The sequence below is a fragment of the Protopterus annectens genome, chromosome 4.part1 (genome assembly GCF_019279795.1).
Source record: "Protopterus annectens isolate FY-2018-M chromosome 4.part1, PAN1.0, whole genome shotgun sequence".
Classification (NCBI taxonomy): domain Eukaryota; kingdom Metazoa; phylum Chordata; order Ceratodontiformes; family Protopteridae; genus Protopterus; species Protopterus annectens.
In genome coordinates this window covers 495,410,492-495,431,655 of record NC_056734.1, presented here as the reverse complement: position 1 = coordinate 495,431,655, position 21,164 = coordinate 495,410,492, and the positions used below count along the sequence as shown (strand labels likewise).

General features: G+C 40.8%; 1 protein-coding gene across 4 annotated transcripts in view; it reads left to right on the top strand.

The window, feature by feature from the left end:
- Positions 1-21,164, top strand: part of OPA1 (OPA1 mitochondrial dynamin like GTPase) — a 2,039,562-nt gene that overhangs the window by 1,248,595 nt on the left and 769,803 nt on the right. For all 4 annotated transcript variants that reach the window (XM_044070302.1, XM_044070304.1, XM_044070303.1 and 1 more), the window contains one exon: positions 14,619-14,695. In XM_044070302.1, the coding sequence (XP_043926237.1) occupies positions 14,619-14,695 (77 nt within the window). The remainder of the gene's footprint in view (positions 1-14,618; positions 14,696-21,164) is intronic.

Genomic DNA, 21,164 nt, shown 5'->3' with positions numbered 1-21,164 from the left:
GGAAAGCAAATACCTCATAAAGATTTTCATTCGTACCGTATTCCTTGCCTAGGCCCTGACCACGACGTACCTTGCTGTCGGTTTTGTGCTTTATTTAATCAGCGCACTATCCATCATCGGTATATTTTCACCTCTAAATATTTTGGTTCTCGGTTTAATTATCCATCTGACTACCAGGATTCTGAAAAACGCAAAGATAAAGACAGAGACAGGCTGCTGAGGTCCAAAACTGCCGACAACGCTTCTCCTTAGCCAGTCGCCAGTTCGCCGGTACTCAGTGAGGCATTTTCACAGCCCCTGATACCCGCTACTTCTGATTCTCAGGCCTTTACTGAGACACATTCGGAGTCCGGTATGCAGTGAGATGCTTCAACTATGGAACCCCCGGATGTCTCTACCTTGGATGGGTCCGGAGACGCTGTGCAGGCACCGGCTTCTGAGGGTGTATTCAGGCCTATGGACTTGCATATTAAACTGACGCCTCCTTCTTTACTTAGGCCTAAATCTCGATCCATGCCTAAAAAAATGATGCCCAGGCCACATGCTCAGGCCTCTATGCCTAAAAAGCTAATGATAAGAATGGCTGAAGATCTAATAACTCTAATCAGGGGTAGCCAACCCCTCCTTCTAAGAGGCCTAGGACTGAAGTTGATTATGAATCTTCTGATCAGGATTCTGTTTTTTCTGATTCTTCTGATGATCGGGATTTGCCCATATCTACTTATGAAGATTCTTATGCAGAGGACTCTATTCCCTCCACATTCTCCTCCTGAGGATTTTTCTTTTGGGGAAACCTTACATACATAAGGGAGCATTTCCACTGGGAAAGCCAGGATTTTTCTGATTCAAAAAAGAGGCTTAGGGATTTCCTTCTCCTACCTCAGCATAGGCCTTTAGCTATTCCTCCTGTACTGGACATTGTTGATGATGCTTTTTCAGAATCTAGTTTGGCCCCTGATTCCCTACCTCCTGCTCCTAGAAAACCTGACAGATACTACAGGATCCCTGAGTCCCACAAGTTCCTTTTCAAAAATCCTATTACAGATCCAGAGACTATTTCACAGGGGCCCAAGGGCATTAAGGCTTCTACTGCTAAAAATCCTACCCCTTCTGATAGAGACTCCAGGGTGCTGGATACATGGGGTAAGAAGGTTTACACTTCTGCAACCTTGGCCATTAGGGCTTTAAACTGCCAGTTTCATATGTTAAAGTATCAGCAACATGTTATTGGACTGCTTAAACAGAAAATGATGTTGATTCCTGACTGTGTGGAAAATAAAGAATTACAAGATTTAATGTATTCTGCTGAACAAGTTGGAAAACATACTGTGCAATATGGTTTTGATTCATTAGAGGCCTCTTGCAGGGCTACTGTTCCTGGGTCTCTGCTCAGAAGGCATGCTTGGCTTAAGGAGCAATCTTTGCCTGATCATGTTAAAGCTAAATTGTTGAATGCTCCTTTAAATCAGGACCACCTGTTTGGCAACAAGGCTGAGGAAGTTCTTAAAAAGATGGAAGATAAAGCTAAATCTATGCAAACTGTTAAAGATTTTTTACAAGTTCAGCCTCCTAGATTTAGTAGGCACTGGCCCTGTAAGAATTGGTCCTTTCCAGACCCTTCCAGGTCTTCTCAAGCCAAACCCAGACACAGCAAAAACCCTAGGTTTCAGTCCCAGGGGAGACACAGAACTAAGCAGTGGGGGGCCTCCACTTCCAAATCTGGGAATAATAAGACTCCCCCTATGGTAAACTGTCTCAATGACTTTCTTTTAAAATTTCCAAGCACTTACAAACTGACTGCTCCTTTGGGAGGAAAGATTGCTCTTCATGCAAAGAATTGGGAACTCATTACCCAGGGTGAATGGGTTTTAAATATAGTGTCCCAGGGATACAGATTTCACTTCCACACGTTGCCAACACCAAGTGGGTGGCCGGACCTACCCCCAAATCAGTGGGCAGATGCTCAAAAACAAATACTTTCTCTGTTAAGCATGGGGGCTATTCAGCTGGTGCCAGAAGAGGAAAAGGGACAAGGTTTCTACTCAAGACTTTTCCTGGTACCCAGAAAAGACAATTCATGGCGTCCTATCCTGAACCTGTCTACTCTAAACACCTTTTTGGAGATTCCAAAATTCAAGATGCTGACTCTTCACCAGTTACTTCCTATGCTAGGCAAAGATGCCTGGTTGGCAACACTAGATTTAAAAGAAGCATACCTGCACATCCCAATCAGGGAATCTTGCAGAAGATACCTACGCTTCAAAGCAGGCTACACGCAATATCAGTTCTCTGCACTGCCCTTTGGCTTATCTACTGCACCCAGGGTATTCACAAAGTGAGTAGCTCCAGTTATTGCATTTTGCTAGCAAAGAAATATTTAAATATACCCATACCTGGATGATTGTCTAATTCAGGCAGAAAGCCAGGACGTACTTTTGAATCATCTGGCCTTGGTAAAAAGAGTTCTAACTTGCCTGGGGTACACCATAAATGAAAAGAAATCACACCTGGTACCCTGTCAACAAATTATATTCCTGGGAGCAAGCTTGAATACAACTTCCCAGATGGCTTACCTCACGCCAGAGAAACAAATTCATTTGACAACCTACTTCAAGCAAGTGGCCACAAAAACCTTGCTATCTGCAAGACAAATACTGCAAGCCATGGGGTTCATGGCCTCCTGCATTCTTCTAATTCCATATGCAAGACTGCATATGGGGAAACTACAGTGGTATCTAAAAAGTCTATGGTGTCAGTATTCTCATGACCTATAAACAATGATTCCTATCATACCTTGTCTATGCCTAGAGTTCCTTTGGTGGGCAGAGGCCTGCCACCAAAACAAGGGACTACCTTTCACACCACCCCCTGCCACCCAAACCCTAAGAACAGACGCATCAGACTATGCATGGGGGGCTCACCTGGCAGGGAGGTGCATTCAGGGCAAATGGAACCCAAGTCAAATGCACCTGCATATCAATCAAAAAGAAATGTTAGCTGTACAGAATGGTCTGACAGCCTTCAAGGACCACATTTTTCCAGGACAACTAATGGTAAAGACGGACAACACCACTGTTATGTGGTGCATAAACAAGCAGGGGGGTACACATTCTTACCCCCCTCTGCAGACTAGCCATGGCATTGTGGAACACAGCCTTGAGCTACCAAGTGCATCTACAAGCTCAATTCCTGCCAGGAAAATTAAATACACTGGCAGACGGACTAAGCAGAAACCTCATGGACCCACACAAGTGGAAACTGGAACCAAGGATTTTCAACATGTTGACAAGCAAATGGGAGAGCCTAGATATAGACCTGTTTGCCTCTCCCCAGAACTACCAATTGGACAAAGTTTGCACAAGGACTCCCCACAAACAAGCCTGGAAAGTGGATGCTCTGTCCTTCAGCTGGAAAAACCTATCAGTCTATGCCTTCCCCCCTCTGCCTCTGCTCTCCAAAGTACTACTAAAAATCAAACAGGACAAACCAAAGATGATTTTGATTGCTCCAGACTGGTCACGCCAACACTGGTACCCCCTCCTGTGCAGTGTGTCATGGTTATCTCCATGGGACCTGCCTCGGACTCCTTCCCTGCTGTCTCAGCAGGAGAACCAGATTCTGCACCCTCCGCTTCTAACACTGAACGTTGCAGCCTGGTTAATTACTTAATCTCTCCTTTACCATCCCTCAGCAAACCTGTGATGGATATTATTTTAGAAACAAGGAGGCCTAGTACTAGAAAATCTTATGCTGAAAAATGGAAAAGATTCTGTGCCTGGAACCAGTATCAAGGGATGAGCACAGCAGCGCCCAGTTTACCTCAGATTTTACAATACTTAACTGAGATGCTTCACAAGGGCCTGTCTTTTTCCTCCATTAAAATCCACGCCTTAGCCATTTCAGCTCATTATAACACAGAACCTCCCCTCTTCTCTTATCCACTGCTCAAGCAGTTCCTCAGAGGGGCCAAAAATCTGAGACCACCCAGGAGAGCTCCAACCCCAGCCTGGGACCTTAACTTTGTCTTAGAGAAACCCACTCTACCTCCTTCGAGCCAGCTGCTACTGCAGACTTAAAATTTCTTTCTTGGAAAACAGCTTTCCTTTTAGCAATCACTTCAGCTAGAAGGGTATCTGAATTACAGGCCCTTATGGCAGTGGAACCTTTCATCATCTTTCATGCGGGTAGGGTGTCCCTCAGAACCAATCCATCCTTCATGCCCAAGGTGGTATCCAGTGTGGCTCTTAATCAGTCCATTCATTTGCCAACCTTCTTTCCCAATCCACCGAATAAAGGGGAATGGATACTGCATTCCTTAGATGTGCACAGACAACTTAGATTCTACTTGGACAGGACTAAACCTCAAAAGAAATCTGAACAACTGCTGGTGGCATTTGCTGCAGGGGCAGAGGGGAAGGCTATTTCAAAGCAAACTATTTCTAAATGGATAAGCCATTGCATTCATTTCTGCTATAAGCACCATGGAAAACCTATCTCCCAGGGGAACAGACCTCACTCCACCAGGGCTGCATCTACCTCTACAGCCTTTCTCAGAGGCGTCCCTACCAGGGACATCCTAGAAGCTGCTACCTGGTGTTCTGTACATACTTTCACCAAGCATTATCATTTGCCAATTTTCTCTAAATCCAGAGCTGGCTTTGCCACTGCAATCTTGCAGGGCCTTATAGCTGGCCTTAATGCTATCTAAATTCCTCCTCCCAACCATAGCTTTGGGAATCTACCCAAATGTAATGACTGCAGCAGTGAAACATGAAGAACATAGTACAGTTATGTACAGTTACCATAAATGTAGATGTTTGAGTGTATTCACTGTTGCAGTCCTGGTTACCCCCCCCCTCCAGCCCCTAACTTCTTTTGGCTATACCTCTACTTTCCTTTACTATGCTTAAAAGTCTTTTTGGTGTATTTGCTTTTTTGTTGGTGGTATATCTTTATACTTCTATATTTAATTGCTTCCCATTAGGGGGGCACCTGACATCTGGGGCAAGAAAAACTGATGTAATGGCGTCGGCTGCATATTTTATACCCCTGATGACCTGACGTCATGGAAGAAGGAACAGCAACCGACGCAGGACCCAAGACTTTTTTAATCAGGCCGACTGAGGGCTACCTGCAAGCAGATAACCCAAATGTAATGACTGCAACAAGTGAATATACTCAAACATCTACATTTATGGTAAGTGTACACAACTGTACTTTCCTTATGCAAACACACAATTAAACATACCACAGCACAGTTCAAATTTGTCATAAGTGACCATGTTGAGGGGAACAGGACTAGTAAGGTGCGTTGGCATACTATTCTGAATCAAAAAGAAAGAAGCTGGATAATTAAGCTAGGGGGTTTGTTTAACCCTGGATTAAATGAACAATTATAATCAGCCAATAGGGGGTGTTTTTGTGTCTGTGACCTCATGTATTTAATATTCTTGCTATTTGGCTTTGTGTTGTCACTGAGGAAGGCAGGTTATGCCGAAATTGGTTTGACTGTAATTTGTGTAGTGTGTTTTTCACACTACTTTGATGGAGTTGCCACAATAAAATAAGGTATTGTTCTACCATTTGGTGCCGGCCGTATTTTGATTGAGTTTGAAGTTGGCCTAGACCCATACGTCTCTGGGAGTCAGGCTGGTCAGGATGATGTCCACTTGTGGCTGATATTCCTATGTCAGAAATTCTATTGCAGCAGTGATGTTACTCAAACATCTTCTGGTATGGTAAGTGTCTCATAACAACTGCACTTCACCATAGAACATATTGAGCTGTGACTGTTTGATTAGAAAGGAATTGTGTCCCCCATAAAGGCTGTAACTTTCTGGACTGTCATCCCATGGCCATAGCATTGACAGTAGTCTTACTGGCTCATGAATTGCAGAAGGCACATCATGTCATTAAGCTGCCTGCAGACCAAGAGTCAAGGAGGTTAAACTGTGTGGGCAAGTAATATTTTGCAGCAGTCCTGGGTTTATAACCTGTAACTGAAGTATACTTCTGCTCTGGTACTGAGGTAAACTGACCTGAGAGATTCAGAATCAGGATTGAAGTTTTCCGTAGAAAAACTGACTGGGAAGTACCTCTTGGAAAATTTCCAGGAGTTGCAGAATGTCCTTGCACTCTGTTTTTAATGTAGCCGAAACACAAGCATAATGCTTGTTCCATGACATTCTGGATCATCCTGCATCACTTTGCCCATTTATTTAGTCTCCTTAATGAAATACATACCAGTATGCTTGATCATAGGAAATCAGCTGTTTTAGTATGGATATTCAGCATATCGTTTTAGAGCTGAAGGTCAGAGAAGCAAGAACTTGTCTTTATAAATCAGTTGTATGAAACACTGAAATCTGAGGAACAGTTAGTGCAGAGACCCTTTGGCAGAGGTAGTAAGCATCTCCTCAAGATAGTTCTAAGATGGCTGCACACTGACCAGCAGGTTTATTAGAGCTCTCCCAGTGTGAAAACTGCAGTTGTGGGCAAAAAAAGCTGTGAAGGCAATCAATGGATAAATTCAGTTACTGGCTTGAAATTACACTGGATGCCAGCAAAGGGGAAAATTAGAGAAAATAAGAGAGTCAACTAGAAAAGAAAACTCTGGCTCAAAAAAATCTTGCAGATGTCCACCAAAAGCAGGTCAAGTTGCAGCTTGGGTATAGGAGATAGCTTCTAGTAAAAAAATAAATCAAATGTACACGGAGGTGCTTAAACAAGTGAAACATTGAAGTGATCTGTACAGTGAAATAAAATGCTGGAAACAATAGAAGAAGCTTTAAATAACTATTCAGATTAGCTAATAAAGCTGCAAAAATCAGAGGGTGAAATGAAGAAAAGGCGGACTGTGTATGAGGCTTTTCAAGAAGTGCTGTTTGCAAAAAAAAAAAAAGAGAGAAGACAGCAGGTGCAGAGAAAAGCTAAGATATTCTGTTATTCAAGAGAAACTAGAAGGAAAAGACTGTATTAACTTTAACAAAAGTACAAATAAGCAATCAGACTTGTGTTACACAGCAGGATTTATTAACTGAAAAGGTGCTCCGAACCTGGCCATGTGAAAGCTGCCAAGAACCATATTAGTAAAGATGCAATCATACTAGCAGAAAGAGTTGCTGTTGACCTCAGTGTGGTAGAAAGAAAATATATTAAAAATTGAAGATAACAGAGTGTTTGTGGAAAATGATTATTCACTAGGCAGAAGAAATGAATCATTATCCCAGCAATCGGAGAATGTCTAGAGGCAGGTGGGGAGATTCAAATTTCTATGTCCAGCTGTCTTCAGAATATTTTTTTTTCTTGGAAGATCAAAGACATTTTGACTGCTGAACAGCCTAAGAGGGAAATAATCTTTATCCAAAAAAAGTTTGAGACACCAAGCAGAATGTGGCTCTGCTTTGCATTCTTCTGATAGTAACAAAGCCAGTAGAAGGACTTTGCCTGTCAAAGTGTTTGTTTCAGTTGTTCCAAAGGGAAATGATTCATTGACATAAAAAGCCAAAGAGTTGACTAGAATCAGAAGTGCCTTGGATATGAATCAGAGGCTGGCGTTTGAGAGATGGAGATGATTAGGAAGAAGACCAGAACACTGGAATGAGTAAGCAAGACAATATAAAGCATCAATCACATTTGGTAAATATAGCTTTGCAAGAAAAAGTAGCTGAGAAAGACTGGAATTTTGTTGACTTTGTTAAACTTGTGAGTAGAGTGTAAAGCATATATCCCATTTTATATCATTAATATTTAGAATGATATTAAAGGGAAAACTGTAAATAAAAATGTTCTTATTGAGATTTGTGTAAAACATTTTATGATATAATTGCGTCTTGTATTGTTAAGCTGTTTTTGTATACTGTGCAGTTGAGTATTTTAAGTGTGAGAGGTCTTTTCATTGACTGCTGTATATGTTAAAAATATTAAAGTAAATAAGTACTTTTTCCTTGGTTTAAGATTTATAGGCTTTACACTGTAACTATATAAGGAACTGGATGAAAAAAAAAGTTTGTTAATATAATGTGATCTCAAGCTGCTAGATTGGTGGGTGGGGTGTAAATGTGTACTGATTGCATTATATGTAGAATTAGGATAATAATTTACAGGGGTGAATGTTTGGATTGATGTCCGTGGCTTGCACTACAGAAATTTTTAAAATAAAATGGGATTGAAAAATAAGACAAAACGATGAAATGTCTGAAAAATGCCAAGTTTCTTGAATTGGCAATGTTGTCATCTTGCTTTATTTTCCATTAGCAAATGTTGTTAGTGGGAGTCATGAAGTGTGCAACTGAAGGCAGCTGTCCAGGAAAAGTGTGTTACACTATATTCTGAGTAAAGTGTACAAAGATTCCTTCAAGTGTTTGTAAACGTGTTAGCTATACTGCAGTGAAAAATAGCCTGAAATTGTGGGAATTGAATAAGAAATAGCTTCCCCAGGAGCTGTACTACTTTAATGCATTTAATAGAACAGTGCAAAATTAGTTTTATTTAAATTTAGCTAGTACACATTTTCTTAGGGGTAAAAGTTACTATTTTCTGAACTTGTACAAGCTCTTTCACATCTGGGAGGGGAATGATGATAATAAAAGTACAGACAGCAATCAGTGTAAGTGGGGACTGTGCTTTAGCATAGGTAACCTTAATTTTAGATTAGGTAGTGCCTGCAAAATTTGGGACTGTTAGTTCTATTTGGAAGGTTTAACTTCATTGTTGAAAATGTACATAGTTTTGTGTGTTTGTTCTAAGTTAATGAGGGTCTCTGAAAATGTATTTTCTGATGGTTTTTATTAAAGCAAAAAGTATTGAAAGATGTGGTCTAGGTTCAAATGGAAATGTTAAGAAACAACTTAAAAATATCAGCCTGACAAAAGTTGGAGGAGCACATTCAAAAGAAATGTCATGTGTAATAGGTAGGAGCAATAGGTTTCTATCATAATGGCTACTCTCTCCATAATATTTTAGAATGTAAACAGCCTTCCAGCTATAGATGAACAAGACTATTGAACTATATTAAGACATGTGGGATGCTAATGCCAGTGTTACAGGAGACACTTTTGTGTACAAATGAGCATGTGAATTTAACAAAGAAAGGATTGCAGAACAGATATTCAGAGTATCAGGATTAAAGGAAAAGGAGTGTAATAACACTGATAGCAGGAGCAGCACCTATAGTGATAGAAGATGAGAGGAAAGACAATAATGCTGGATTTATGGTAATTGGTAGGTATTTGGCAGGGAAGGAGGATTACAGTAACAAATATTTATATTCCAAATAAAACTGCTGTTTTGCAGCTTAAAAAAATTTGAGGAGAAATGATTAGCTTTAAACTGGGAATATTGTTAATGAATGGAGACTGAAGCCTGATTTTTAATAGTGAGGTTGTAGAAATGAAAATATAACAAAAGATGGTTAATTTCTGAAGGAATATATGAGAATATTGGGAATGGAAGATTGTGAATTTACTAACAGGAACTCCAACAAAATTTGCATATTATTCCCCAAGGTACAAAAACTTGGAAAGAAATTGCTTTTCATAGGATCATGGTTATTTAATTGAAAGCTTTGAACCATTTCCAATAACTATTTCAGATCATGTACCAGCAAAGACTAAGGTGAAGATGCAGAGCAGTTAAGTAAAAATGAAACACTGGTGCTTACATACTTTTTTTTTATTAAGAAAGTTAAATTTAAGGAATGGGTAGTGGAAATGATTTGAGAGTTATTAGAGAAGATAGACATTTCTTTAGAAGGGATAGCCATGGAGTAAGACAAAATGAAAATGGAATTCAAAAATACGGTAGAAATAAGACAGAAAGGGATATGGGAAAGTTGCAATTGGAAATTCTCAGCAGAAAACTCAGTAGGAGAAGCCCTATTTTCCTGTGCTGTATCCAAGCTTTGGAACAACCTTCCTTCAACCATTACTACCCTAACTTCCAGCAGTCACTTCAAACCTGCGCTTAAATCGCACCTAAATATTCACTGGCTCTGTCCTTGCCCAAACCCCGATTAAATACCCCTACCCCTCTGCTCCCTTTGCTCTCACTCCCACTTTGGTCTAACTAACTTAATTACCATATACTAGTTCTCTGCTTAGTTACCATACATCAGCCTTTTACTACTGTATTCTGTGAGCTTCCACATCCTTCTGCCTGAAGCCCATCCCCACAAGCACTATAAAAATACTTCTACTCCTCAAACCCTGTCGCAATGCACCCGACAAACTTCCACCCACCTTCCTCAATCTGCAGACAGCATTGCCTATCCCATCTCTAGTGTTATAAATAGATCCATACAAGAATCATACGTCCCTTCTATCTGGCGCCATGCTTACATAGTCTCCCTCCACAAAGGTGACAAAAATACTGATACCACCAACTTCAGGCCTATTGCCATCCTTTCCCCTCTTTCTAAGGTACTAGAGAAAACTATACAAGTGCAACTCATGGCACACCTAACACTAAACAATCTCATCTCCAATACTCAACACTGCTTCCACCCTGGCCACAGCGCCACGACTGCCCTTCTTTCCTTTCTTGAAACCATAAACCTCAAACACGACTCAGGCAAGTTCGTATCCACACTATTCCTAGATCTGTCAAAGGCCTTTGACACCATCTCACACACCCTACTTGTATCCCAACTCTCCACCCTACACCTCTCTCCCACCACCATTGCCTGGTTTTCCAGCTACTTCTCCAACCACCAACAAGCTGTCCAATGGAAAACTTCAACCTCCCCCTTCCTTCCCACACCCACAGGTGTCCCACAAGGTTCTGTTCTTGGCCCTCTTCTCTTCAACCTATTCATTAACAACTTTCACCAATCCATCCCAGACTCATCTATCATCCAATATGCATATGACTCAACAATCATCTGCTCATCCTTCTCCCTGTCCGAGCTCCTAGCAAAAACCCAACTAGCCTTCTCCAAAACAGAAACCTGGATGCAGTCTAACCATCTGGCACTAAATGAAAATAAAACCAAAGTAATGTTTTTTCCCCTACCAAAAACTCCATTGACAAGTCCACATTCACCATACAGAGACAAAACAACACCCTCCTTGAAATTGTTCCCAACACCAAGCTTCTTGGCATCATTATTGATGAAGAACTAAAAATTGACACCCACACCCACATCCACTCCACAATCAAGAAAATCTACCAAAAGTTAGGTTTCCTCTACAGGCACAACCGCTTCCTAAGCCCCTATACCTGTCAAACTCTTGCATCCACCTTCCTACTCCACTCCCTTATGTATGGTGCCCCTCGTTTCACCAATCTCCGTCTTGGCCTTCGGTCCAAACTTGAATCCTGCTACCACAAGATCTCCAAATTTGCAACCAATTCAAAAAACTCATCCCACCACTGTCACTCCCTCCTCACCCTCAGCTGGCTTGAACTACCCAACTACCTCTGTTACCTACAACTCACCATTGCCCACAAGCTCATCTTTAAACCTGACAACTGCCCAGCTCTTGCAACTTCCTTAAAGCCTTACATTCCCAACCGCTCACTCAGATCCAGAAACCAAAATCTCCTTCAGGTCCACAAACCTGCATGACCTCCTGGCCATCTACTGTTGTCCCACTCCTTAGCTAAACAGTGGAACTCTCTCCCCAGACACCTATGCAACCTACCTAACCATACAAATTTTAAATCTCAATTACTCTCTCATCTTTCTTCCAAATGGGAATGCCCTTGCCACGCTCCAACTTAACACCCCCCATTCCACCTTGCACGGACTCATCCAACTACCTCTGCTATTGCTTCATTCCACCCAAAACAATCCCTCCCCTACCAAAAACTAATTTTCTCTCTAATATCTATTGCACTATACTCTCCAAGATCAAATATACTATTACCCTCTCCATGCATAATATTTTCCTAACCTACTAATGACTAGTAGCTATATATTTTGAAATGTTAAACCTACAATTGAGTTTATAACAAAAATATTCACTTTATGTAAATGTTGAAATTTCTGTATTGAATTATGTCTTTTCACTTTTGTAACATTGTGACAAGCCAATTGCAAATATCATGGAGCTTATCTGTAAATGTTTAATTAGCTGTATGAACTATGTCCTTTTGTAACGTGAAATGTAACTTGCAATTATTGTGGAGCTATTCTCCCTGGGCCTCCATTGAAAACGGGCTCTTCTTGGCCCAGTGGACTTCCCCGGTCATCAAACTTAAATAAATTAAAATAAATAAATCAGTACTGTGTAACGTTAAGCTGTTTTATTGCTTAAATTTATGGCAGTTTGCATTGTTTATTGGTTTTGACTAAAACTATAACTGTACCAAATGTTTTCGACTGTGCTATGTGTCATCATCCTTATTAAGCATTGTATATTACTCATATAAAAATCTGTGGAGCTTTTCTTCCTGGGCCTCCTTTGAAAAAGGACCTGTGTCCAGATGGAATTTCCCGGTAAACAAATGTAAATAAATAAAATGTTTAGACGCATCGCTGAAGGTTTAAGTATTGTAGAGGAAGAGGAATCTGGTATGTTACTGATGCTTGCCTCAGTTTTGGTTTTATGAGTTATGAAATTGCAGTCATTATGGTGAACACCTCGTATAACATTACCTGCTGCTCATATTTATGCTGAATGCTTAAAGGAAACTAAGGGAGTATTTCTATAATATGTATGAGTTTAGAAAGCTTGCTATTAAGGAATTGTTTTGATAACTCCATAATGCAAAAATTTCTTAGCACAGTAACTTAAGCAGCTGAAAGTAGTTGTTACCCAACATAGGGAACCTAGGACTAGAAAACTAACCAGAAATCCTTTATAAGTATTTGAGGTATTTCAGAAATGTGCAAATTTGTATAAAGCAGAGGAACAGGGAACCAAGAAAAGTCACAGATGGAAGTATTTATGGAAATACTAACTGTGGCAATGTTAGAAGAAGATGAGGCTTAATAATTAATGGGTAACTAGGAAGGGATGAGCTAAAAATGGTAATGTGTAATCAGTCAACAAGGAAGTTTCCAGGAACAGACAATATTCCTGTGGACATTTGGAAGTTAGGAGTGATAAAGATCTGGAATATTTTATTTTGTAACAATGTTTTAAAAGAAGGAGGGACAGTACCAGCATCTTGAAAGGAAGCGGTAATGGCTGTGTTACCCAAAAAGGAGGTATAGACCCTTCAGACACAGTTTTATATTGACCTGTTTCAGTTTTAAAACATAATTATAAAGTGCTTGTCTGCACTATCTAAGAATGATGTTTACCTGATTTGAAGGGTTGCTTCAGAGGTACTTGGTTGAGGCTCGTGTACATAATAGAAACAGAAGGTTACAAATCATGTGGGAAAGGCATGATGAAACGGGGGGAGGGGTTCACAAAAAAGGTTGAGTATAGGACTTTGGATGCCCTTAAGGGAATGACAATAACTGTACTCAATGGTATATTTATAAAGTAGATAATTAATTAAAAAAATTAATTTAGCATTTGTTAACTGGGAATGTCCGACTTGGAACAAAGACAATTTTTAGCAGAGGCCTGGGGAGAAAAGGTCCAGATGCATGTCTTTGTATTGTGGGAGGAAACTGGAGCACCCGGAGGAAACCCACACAAACGCAGGGAGGATATGCAGACTCCACACAGAAGGCACTCTAGCCGAGAATCAAACCGGAGAACCTCTTGCTGTGAGGCGACAACGCTACTGCCGCACCACTGCACTGTCCAGATGAAATAAACAAGTCAATATGGGAATGGCGAAAGGAGCTTTTCGCAGTAGGGGAGAGACCGCAAGTAGAGGTATAAAAAATAGGCACGTGGGGGTTGAAATTTATTGGAGAAAATTATCAAAAGAACCAAAGTATTGGGAACAAATGACTACAGAGGGAAAGAAAATCAAGTAGGAAGAAGGAGAAGAGGATATTTTGACTGCAAGTTATAGGCTGCCATCACTACCAGGGATTGATAACAGAGTATATAGTCAAAGAGAAATTGATAGGGGAGTGCTAAGTGAAAGATCAATTCTGGTTGAGTTTTTAATTGACTCTAGAACAGAAGCTACCATTAAAAAATAGGCATTTAGTATGACATCTAAAATATTGCATAATAACTATAAGGAGCAGTAATAAGAGGCTAGAAAAGATCAGAAAGGAAAAATGGGAGGACATCTGTATGGCTCCCAACTGTCTGACAAAGTACAGAAGGTTTAACATTTTTGCATGGAAGTACTTGTATAGATATTGTTATGCATCAAGCAGATTTCAGAGAAATTTTCCTCAGGCTTATAGCAATTGCTAGAGGTATAATGGGGAAAGAGAGAGGTAATTGTGAACATGTTTTTTGGGAAATGTAATGAGCTGGCATCTTTTAAAATTTCCCAACAGAGTATTTTCTCAGAAATGTTGGATAGCAAATGACTGATTATTTTGTGCCTGGATATAAGCACTGAATTGCTTAGACATAAATAAGGCCTTGCTAAGTTTAATGCTAAAAAAATTCTGCTGGAGAATCTGGTATGTTGCTGATGCCTGCCGTGGTGATGGTTTTATGAGTTATGAAATTACAGTCATTATGGTGAACACTTCATATAGCATTGCCTGCTGTTCATGTTTATAATTCTATTTTATCTTCTTTTTATAGCATGAGCTTTTTGAAAAAGCCAAGAATGAAATCCTGGATGAAGTGATAAGCTTAAGTCAGGTTACGCCAAAGCACTGGTATTTTTTTAATTTACTTTCTTCCATTTATTGACAATTGTGTGTGTGTGTGTGTGTGTGTGTGTGTGTGTGTGTGTGTGTATATATATATATATATATATATATATATATCGTATCTTTTTCAAGCATGTTTTCTGTGTATCCTACAGTAATAAACACTAAACTGCTCTACCGGTATAAACACTATAAACACTAAAACACAGATTTCACAACCTGAGAAATCTGATGGAGAAATTGGTGATGCACAATAGAATAATTGTGGCTGTATATGTACACCAAGGCATCTAAGATGGACATTAGTAATTCATTCACTGGACATCTGTTGTACTATGAAAATCCTGATAGCATAAATGCAGAACTGTAGAGTATAACCAAATTGCTCCACGGCTGGGAAGGCGGCGCTGGAAATCCAGAAATAAAAAATCCAATGCAAATGCTGATACTCCTTCCGCTCAAGCAGAAAATAAAAGGCTTCTTATTAAATAAAAAATCTCTTGTTTTATTAAAAAATAATCACACCAACAATCTCATCAAGCGCTTTCGCTCAGCACATTACTGAGCTTTTTCAAGATAAAATCACTTTGAATTAGCCACTCTTTATATACATTTAAAATTCAGTCAATTATTCAATTAATTGGGAAGAAGTATCCATTTAACTCTTCATTTCCCTTTTCCTACAAAGCATACTTACAACCAGCCTTTGCAAAATACAAATTACTACATGTTAAAAAATGCAAAGCGCTGCAATAATCGATCATTAATATGCACATTAAATTGCCATTAAATATATAAAATAGAATAAAATAAACCAATGTTGTAAATGTCAACTTTGTATACCGCATAAATACATTTAATATTCGAACTTCCCTTACAATAATAGCCGAAAGAATGAATACTGAACCACATTGCCTATTAAGTTAATAACCAAAATTTCATTTATAGAACCTATTAATAATTGTCATAAAACATACTTCATAAAAAATACCTTAAATTGATCCTACAAGTGCTGTGGCATTTGCAGCGCTTTGCATTTTTTAACATGTAGTAACTTGTATTTTGCAAAGGCTGGTTGTAAGTATGCTTTGTAGGAAAAGGGAAATGAAGAGTTAAATGGATACTTCTTCCCAATTAATTGAATAATTGACTGAATTTTAAATGTATATAAAGAGTGGCTAATTCAAAGTGATTTTATCTTGAAAAAGCTCAGCAATGTGCTGAGCGAAAGCGCTTGATGAGATTGTTGGTGTGATTATTTTTTAATAAAACAAGAGATTTTTTATTTAATAAGAAGCCTTTTATTTTCTGCTTGAGCAGAAGGAGTATCAGCATTTGCATTGGAATTTTTATTTCTGGATTTCCAGCGCCGCCTTCCCAGCCGTGGAGCAATTTGGATGTTCTTCATCTCACATTGCTGCAGTCCTTACTTATGGGTAGTCCGCTGTCCTCGGTCGGCCCGAATACCAAAGTATTAGGCTGACGTCGGTCATGGGCGCCTAGATCTGACATCAGAGCGTCAGGGTATAAAGGCGCATGACCGACGTCATATCCTCAGTCTTTTTTGCCGCATGGTCCGATGCAGAAGCAGCGTTGCAAGTGCCGTTCGGCATTCTGAAATTTTTCGTTTTCGGAGTTTCAGACCGATACCAAGTTGGGCTAAGTACCCCGTTGGGGAATATTTTTGTTTTTTCTTGCTTCAGTTACTTACCGGATGTCAGAAAAGTGAATAATTGTATTTCTTGTGGGAAACAGATACCGCATAGGGATTACCACCGCTTTGAATTCCTTGTTTGGGACCGGAGTAGCGTGAGTCGGGTGTCGGTTTTGTGCTAGGTTTAATAAGCGCACTATAAAACGGAGGTTAGATTGCGCTAGGTTAGTCTTTGGCAAGAGGTGTAATTATAATATGCCGTCGGATGTTCCGGCGCCTGCTTCTACTAAGAAGCGCAAAGACAAATCTTTAAAGCCTAGGCAGGATGTTTCGTCCGCTACGGACGCCGGATCTTTAGAAGCTACAGCTGAACAGGTGGATCCGGCTGAAGTTTCTGTTGAGTCCCAGGGGGAAACTTTGATTTTACAAGATGTGGCCTCTCAGGAGGCAGGTCAGGCTGAAGGGGCCTCTCAGGTTACTATTCTCCCTTCTATGCCTAAGGTGGTTAGGCCTTCTGTTACTGTTTCTAAGGCTCCTTCTAAGGGCAGGTCTGTTTTGCCTTCCTCTGGTGTCAGTTCTGGTTCTTCAGGGTCTGTGCCTAAAAAGCACATGCTTAAAATGGCAGAGGATTTGATTACTTTAATTAGAGGTTCTATGCCCCCTCCTGATAAGAGGCCCAGGATGGAGCCAGAGTTGGAAAGTTTGGAGCAGGCCTCAGATGATTCAGAGTCTTCTGCTGAAGACATTCAAGATTTCCTCCTTATTCTGATTCTGATGCAGAGGATTCCACTCCTTCTGCTTCTCCTCCAGAGGATTTTTCATTTTCAGAAACTCTGCATTCCATGAGGGAGCATTTTAAATGGGAAGGACAGGATTACTCTGATTCACGGAAGAGACTTAGGGAGTTCTTGTTTTTACCACAGCATAGACCCTTAGCTATACCTCCAGTTTTGGATGTTGTTTCAGATGTTTTCTCGGAAGCTTCCCTTAATCCAGATTCTGTGCCTCCTGCCCCAGTTAAACCGGACAGGTATTACAGGGTGCCTGAGGCTCATAAATATCTGTATAAGAGTCCTAGGGCGGACCCAGAAACTATTAGTCAGGGGCCTAAGGGTGTTAGAGCCTCTGTTGTTAAGAATCCGGTTCCTCTGGATAAGGAAGCTAGAGCTTTGGATAGATGGGGTAAGAAGGTGTATACCTCTTCTACTTTAGCAATGAGAGCTTTGAACTGCCAGTTTCATATGTTGAAGTATCAAAATTTCCTCCTTTCTCAGCTAAGATCTAAAGTGGATGCTTTGGCAGAGGGCATAGAGTGTAAAGAATTGCAGGATTTAGTGCATGTTTCTGAACAGGTGGGTAAGCACTCTTTGCAATGTGGTTTTGATGCTTTACAGGCTTCTTCTAGGGTGGCTGCCACTGGTTCAGTTATTCGTAGGCACGCCTGGCTTAAGGATCAGAATTTGTCTGAGCATGTTAAGTCTAGAATTCTGGATGCCCCTTTACAGTCTGAAGTTTTGTTTGGTCCTCCTGTGGAGTCAGTCTTAAAGAAAATGGAAGACAAGGCTAAGTCTATGCAGACTGTTAAAGATTTTTTGCAGGTACAACCTCCAAAGTTTAGTAGAAATTGGCCTACTAAGGGGTGGACGTACCCTTCTTCTGATTCTCAGTCTAGGGGTAGATCTAGGCATGGTAGGGGCAGAGCTCAGAGTACCTTCAGGCCGAGACAATGGAGTTCGCCTGCTCAATCTGCTGGTGAGGGCAGGAGCCAGTCCTTTCGTAAACAGGCCCAATGACCTGCATTTTCAGCTGCCAGATTCTTCTTGTCTGGCAGCTCCTTTGGGAGGAAAGTTGGCTCTTTTCAAGCAAAATTGGCATTTAGTCACCCAGGACAAATGGGTATTGGACATTATAAACCGAGGTTACAAGTTCTATTTCCATACCATGCCTCCTTTCAAAGGCATGCCAGACGTCCCTCCTCGGCAAAGGATAGAGGCTCACAAACAAATTTCTTTACTTCTTCAAATAGGAGCTATACAGCCAGTTCCTCTGTCAGAAGTGGGCCTAGGATTTTATTCTCGCCTGTTTCTAGTTCCAAGGAAAGGGAACACGTGGAGACCAATTTTGGATTTATCTATCCTCAACACTTACCTGGACATTCCAAAGTTCAAGATGCTGACTTTACAACAACTTTTACCTCTGTTGGGAAAAGATCACTGGATGGTTTCTCTGGATCTCAAAGAGGCTTACCTTCATGTTCCTATCAGGCCCAGTTGCAGGAGGTACCTGCGTTTTCGGGCTGGAAATTTACATTATCAGTTCTCTGCATTGCCCTTTGGCTTATCTACTGCGCCCAGAGTGTTCACAAAGGTTCTGGCTCCAGTGATAGCCTTTTTCAGACTAAGAGGAATACAGATTTATCCTTATTTGGACGATTGCCTGATTATTGCACAAGAAAAGGACGAACTTCTTCGTCATCTACAGTATGTGATGGCAGTGTTAAGATGCTTAGGGTATTCTGTGAACGAAACAAAGTCCAGTCTAGTACCCTCTCAGGACATGTGCTTTCTGGGTGTGAGACTGAATACAGCTTCCCAGATGGCTTTTTTGACCCCGGACAAACAAAGAAGCCTTTTTCTTTATTTCCATCAAATGTCTCTACGGTCCAGGCTGACTGCAAGGACAGTCCTTCAAGCCTTGGGGTTCATGGCATCTTGTATTCTGGTGCTTCCCAATGCCAAATTGCATATGAGGAAGCTTCAATGGTATCTCAAAAATGTATGGACACAGCACTGCCAAGATCTAGACACTGTCATTCAGATATTACCTTGCATTCAGAAGGAGTTTTTGTGGTGGGCTCAGGAATGTCACCTAAACAAGGGACTCTCTGTGACCCGGCCAGAGGCGAGTCAGATTCTAACGACAGATGCCTCGGACAAGGCTTGGGGAGCACACCTCAATGGAAAATGGGTGCAAAACACGTGGCCTGTCAAACTCCAACATTTGCATATCAACTTGAAGGAAATGTTAGCAGTCCAGTTTGCATTGATGGCTTTCAAAGATTTACTTCACCCAGGGCAGGTGTTGATTCAAACAGACAACACTACTGTCATGTGGTACATCAACAAGCAAGGGGGAACCCATTCTTACCCTCTTTGCAGGCAAGCGATGATTTTGTGGGAAACTGCTCTCAATCTACACCTCAATCTTCAGGCAAGGTTTCTACCAGGAGCACAGAACTCCTTAGCAGATGTGTTGAGCAGACAAATAGTGGATCCTCACGAGTGGAAATTGGATCCTCATGTATTTCAAAAGTTGACAGTGTTATGGGGAACTCCAGACATAGATCTGTTCGCTTCTCCACTAAATTACCAGTTGCCAAAGTTTTGCACAAAATGTTTCATCACACAGCTTGGAAGGTGGACGCTCTATCATTCAGTTGGAACAATCTGCATGTATATGCCTTTCCACCTCTGCCTCTTCTTCCCAAGGTACTTTTGAAGGCCAGACAAGACAAGCCAACCATGATTTTGATAGCGCCGGATTGGCCTCGACAACACTGGTACCCACTACTGAGGAGTTTAGTACGAGAACCTCCATGGCCTCTGCCTTTGATTCCGCACCTTTTGTCACAAGAGGACAATCACTTCCTCAATGTCAAGATTCAGTCTCTGCATCTAACAGCCTGGCATATTCTATTTTAGACTCTGGAGGGTCTCAGCTTCCACAACAAGTTTTGAATGTTATTTTGGAGGCCAGGAGGCCTAGTACCAGGAAAGTTTACGCTGATAAATGGAGGAGATTTTTTATTTGGAGCAAAGGAAAGGACTTTGATGTCTCCAAACCTGATTTAAGTGTTGCTCTTCAATATCTTACTGAGTTATTGGACAAGGGTTTGTCTTTCTCCTCGATAAAGGTCCATGCTGCAGCCATTTCTGCTCACTATGATTGTGACCCTCCTTTATTCTCTCATCCTTTGTTTAAGCAATTTCTTAGAGGGCAAAGAATATAAGACCCCCACGTAGAGCTCCTACTCCTGCTTGGGATCTCAATTTTGTGTTGGAAAAACTTACTCTACAACCTTTTGAGCCTGCAGCTACTGCCGAGTTAAAGTATTTGTCATGGAAAACTGCTTTTTGTTGGCCATTACCTCTGCAAGAAGGGTTTCTGAATTACAGGCCCTCATGGCAGTGGAGCCTTTCCTGATTTTTCATAAGGATAGGGTATCTTTGCGTACTAATCCTTCCTTTATGCCTAAAGTGGTTTCTAGTGTGGCCTTAAACCAAACTATTCATTTGCCTACTTTTTATGCAAACCCCAAAATAAAGGGGAGAAAATTTTGCATACTTTGGATATTCACAGGCAGTTGCGTTATTATTTGAGCAGAACCAAGGAGTTCAGACAGTCTCAGCAGTTGTTTGTTTCTTTTGCTTTGGGTTCACAGGGTAAACCTGTTTCAAAACAAACTATTTCTAAATGGATTGGGTTTTGTATTTCTTTCTGTTATTCCCATCATGGTAAGGAGATTCCTGCTGGAATCAGGCCTCATTCCACTAGGGCTACTGCTACTTCTACGCCTTTCTAAGGGGTAGCTACAAAGGACATTTTGGAGGCAGCTACTTGGAGTTCAGTGCATACTTTTTCTAAACATTACCACCTTCCTCTTTATTCTAAATCTAGGGCTGGATTTGCCACTGCAATTTTACAGGGCATTTTGGCAGCCCCTAATGCTTTATGATTTTACCAACCTCCCTTTCCCGTTGCTTTGGGATTCTACCCATAAGTAAGGACTGCAGCAATGTGAGATGAAGAACATAGTACAGT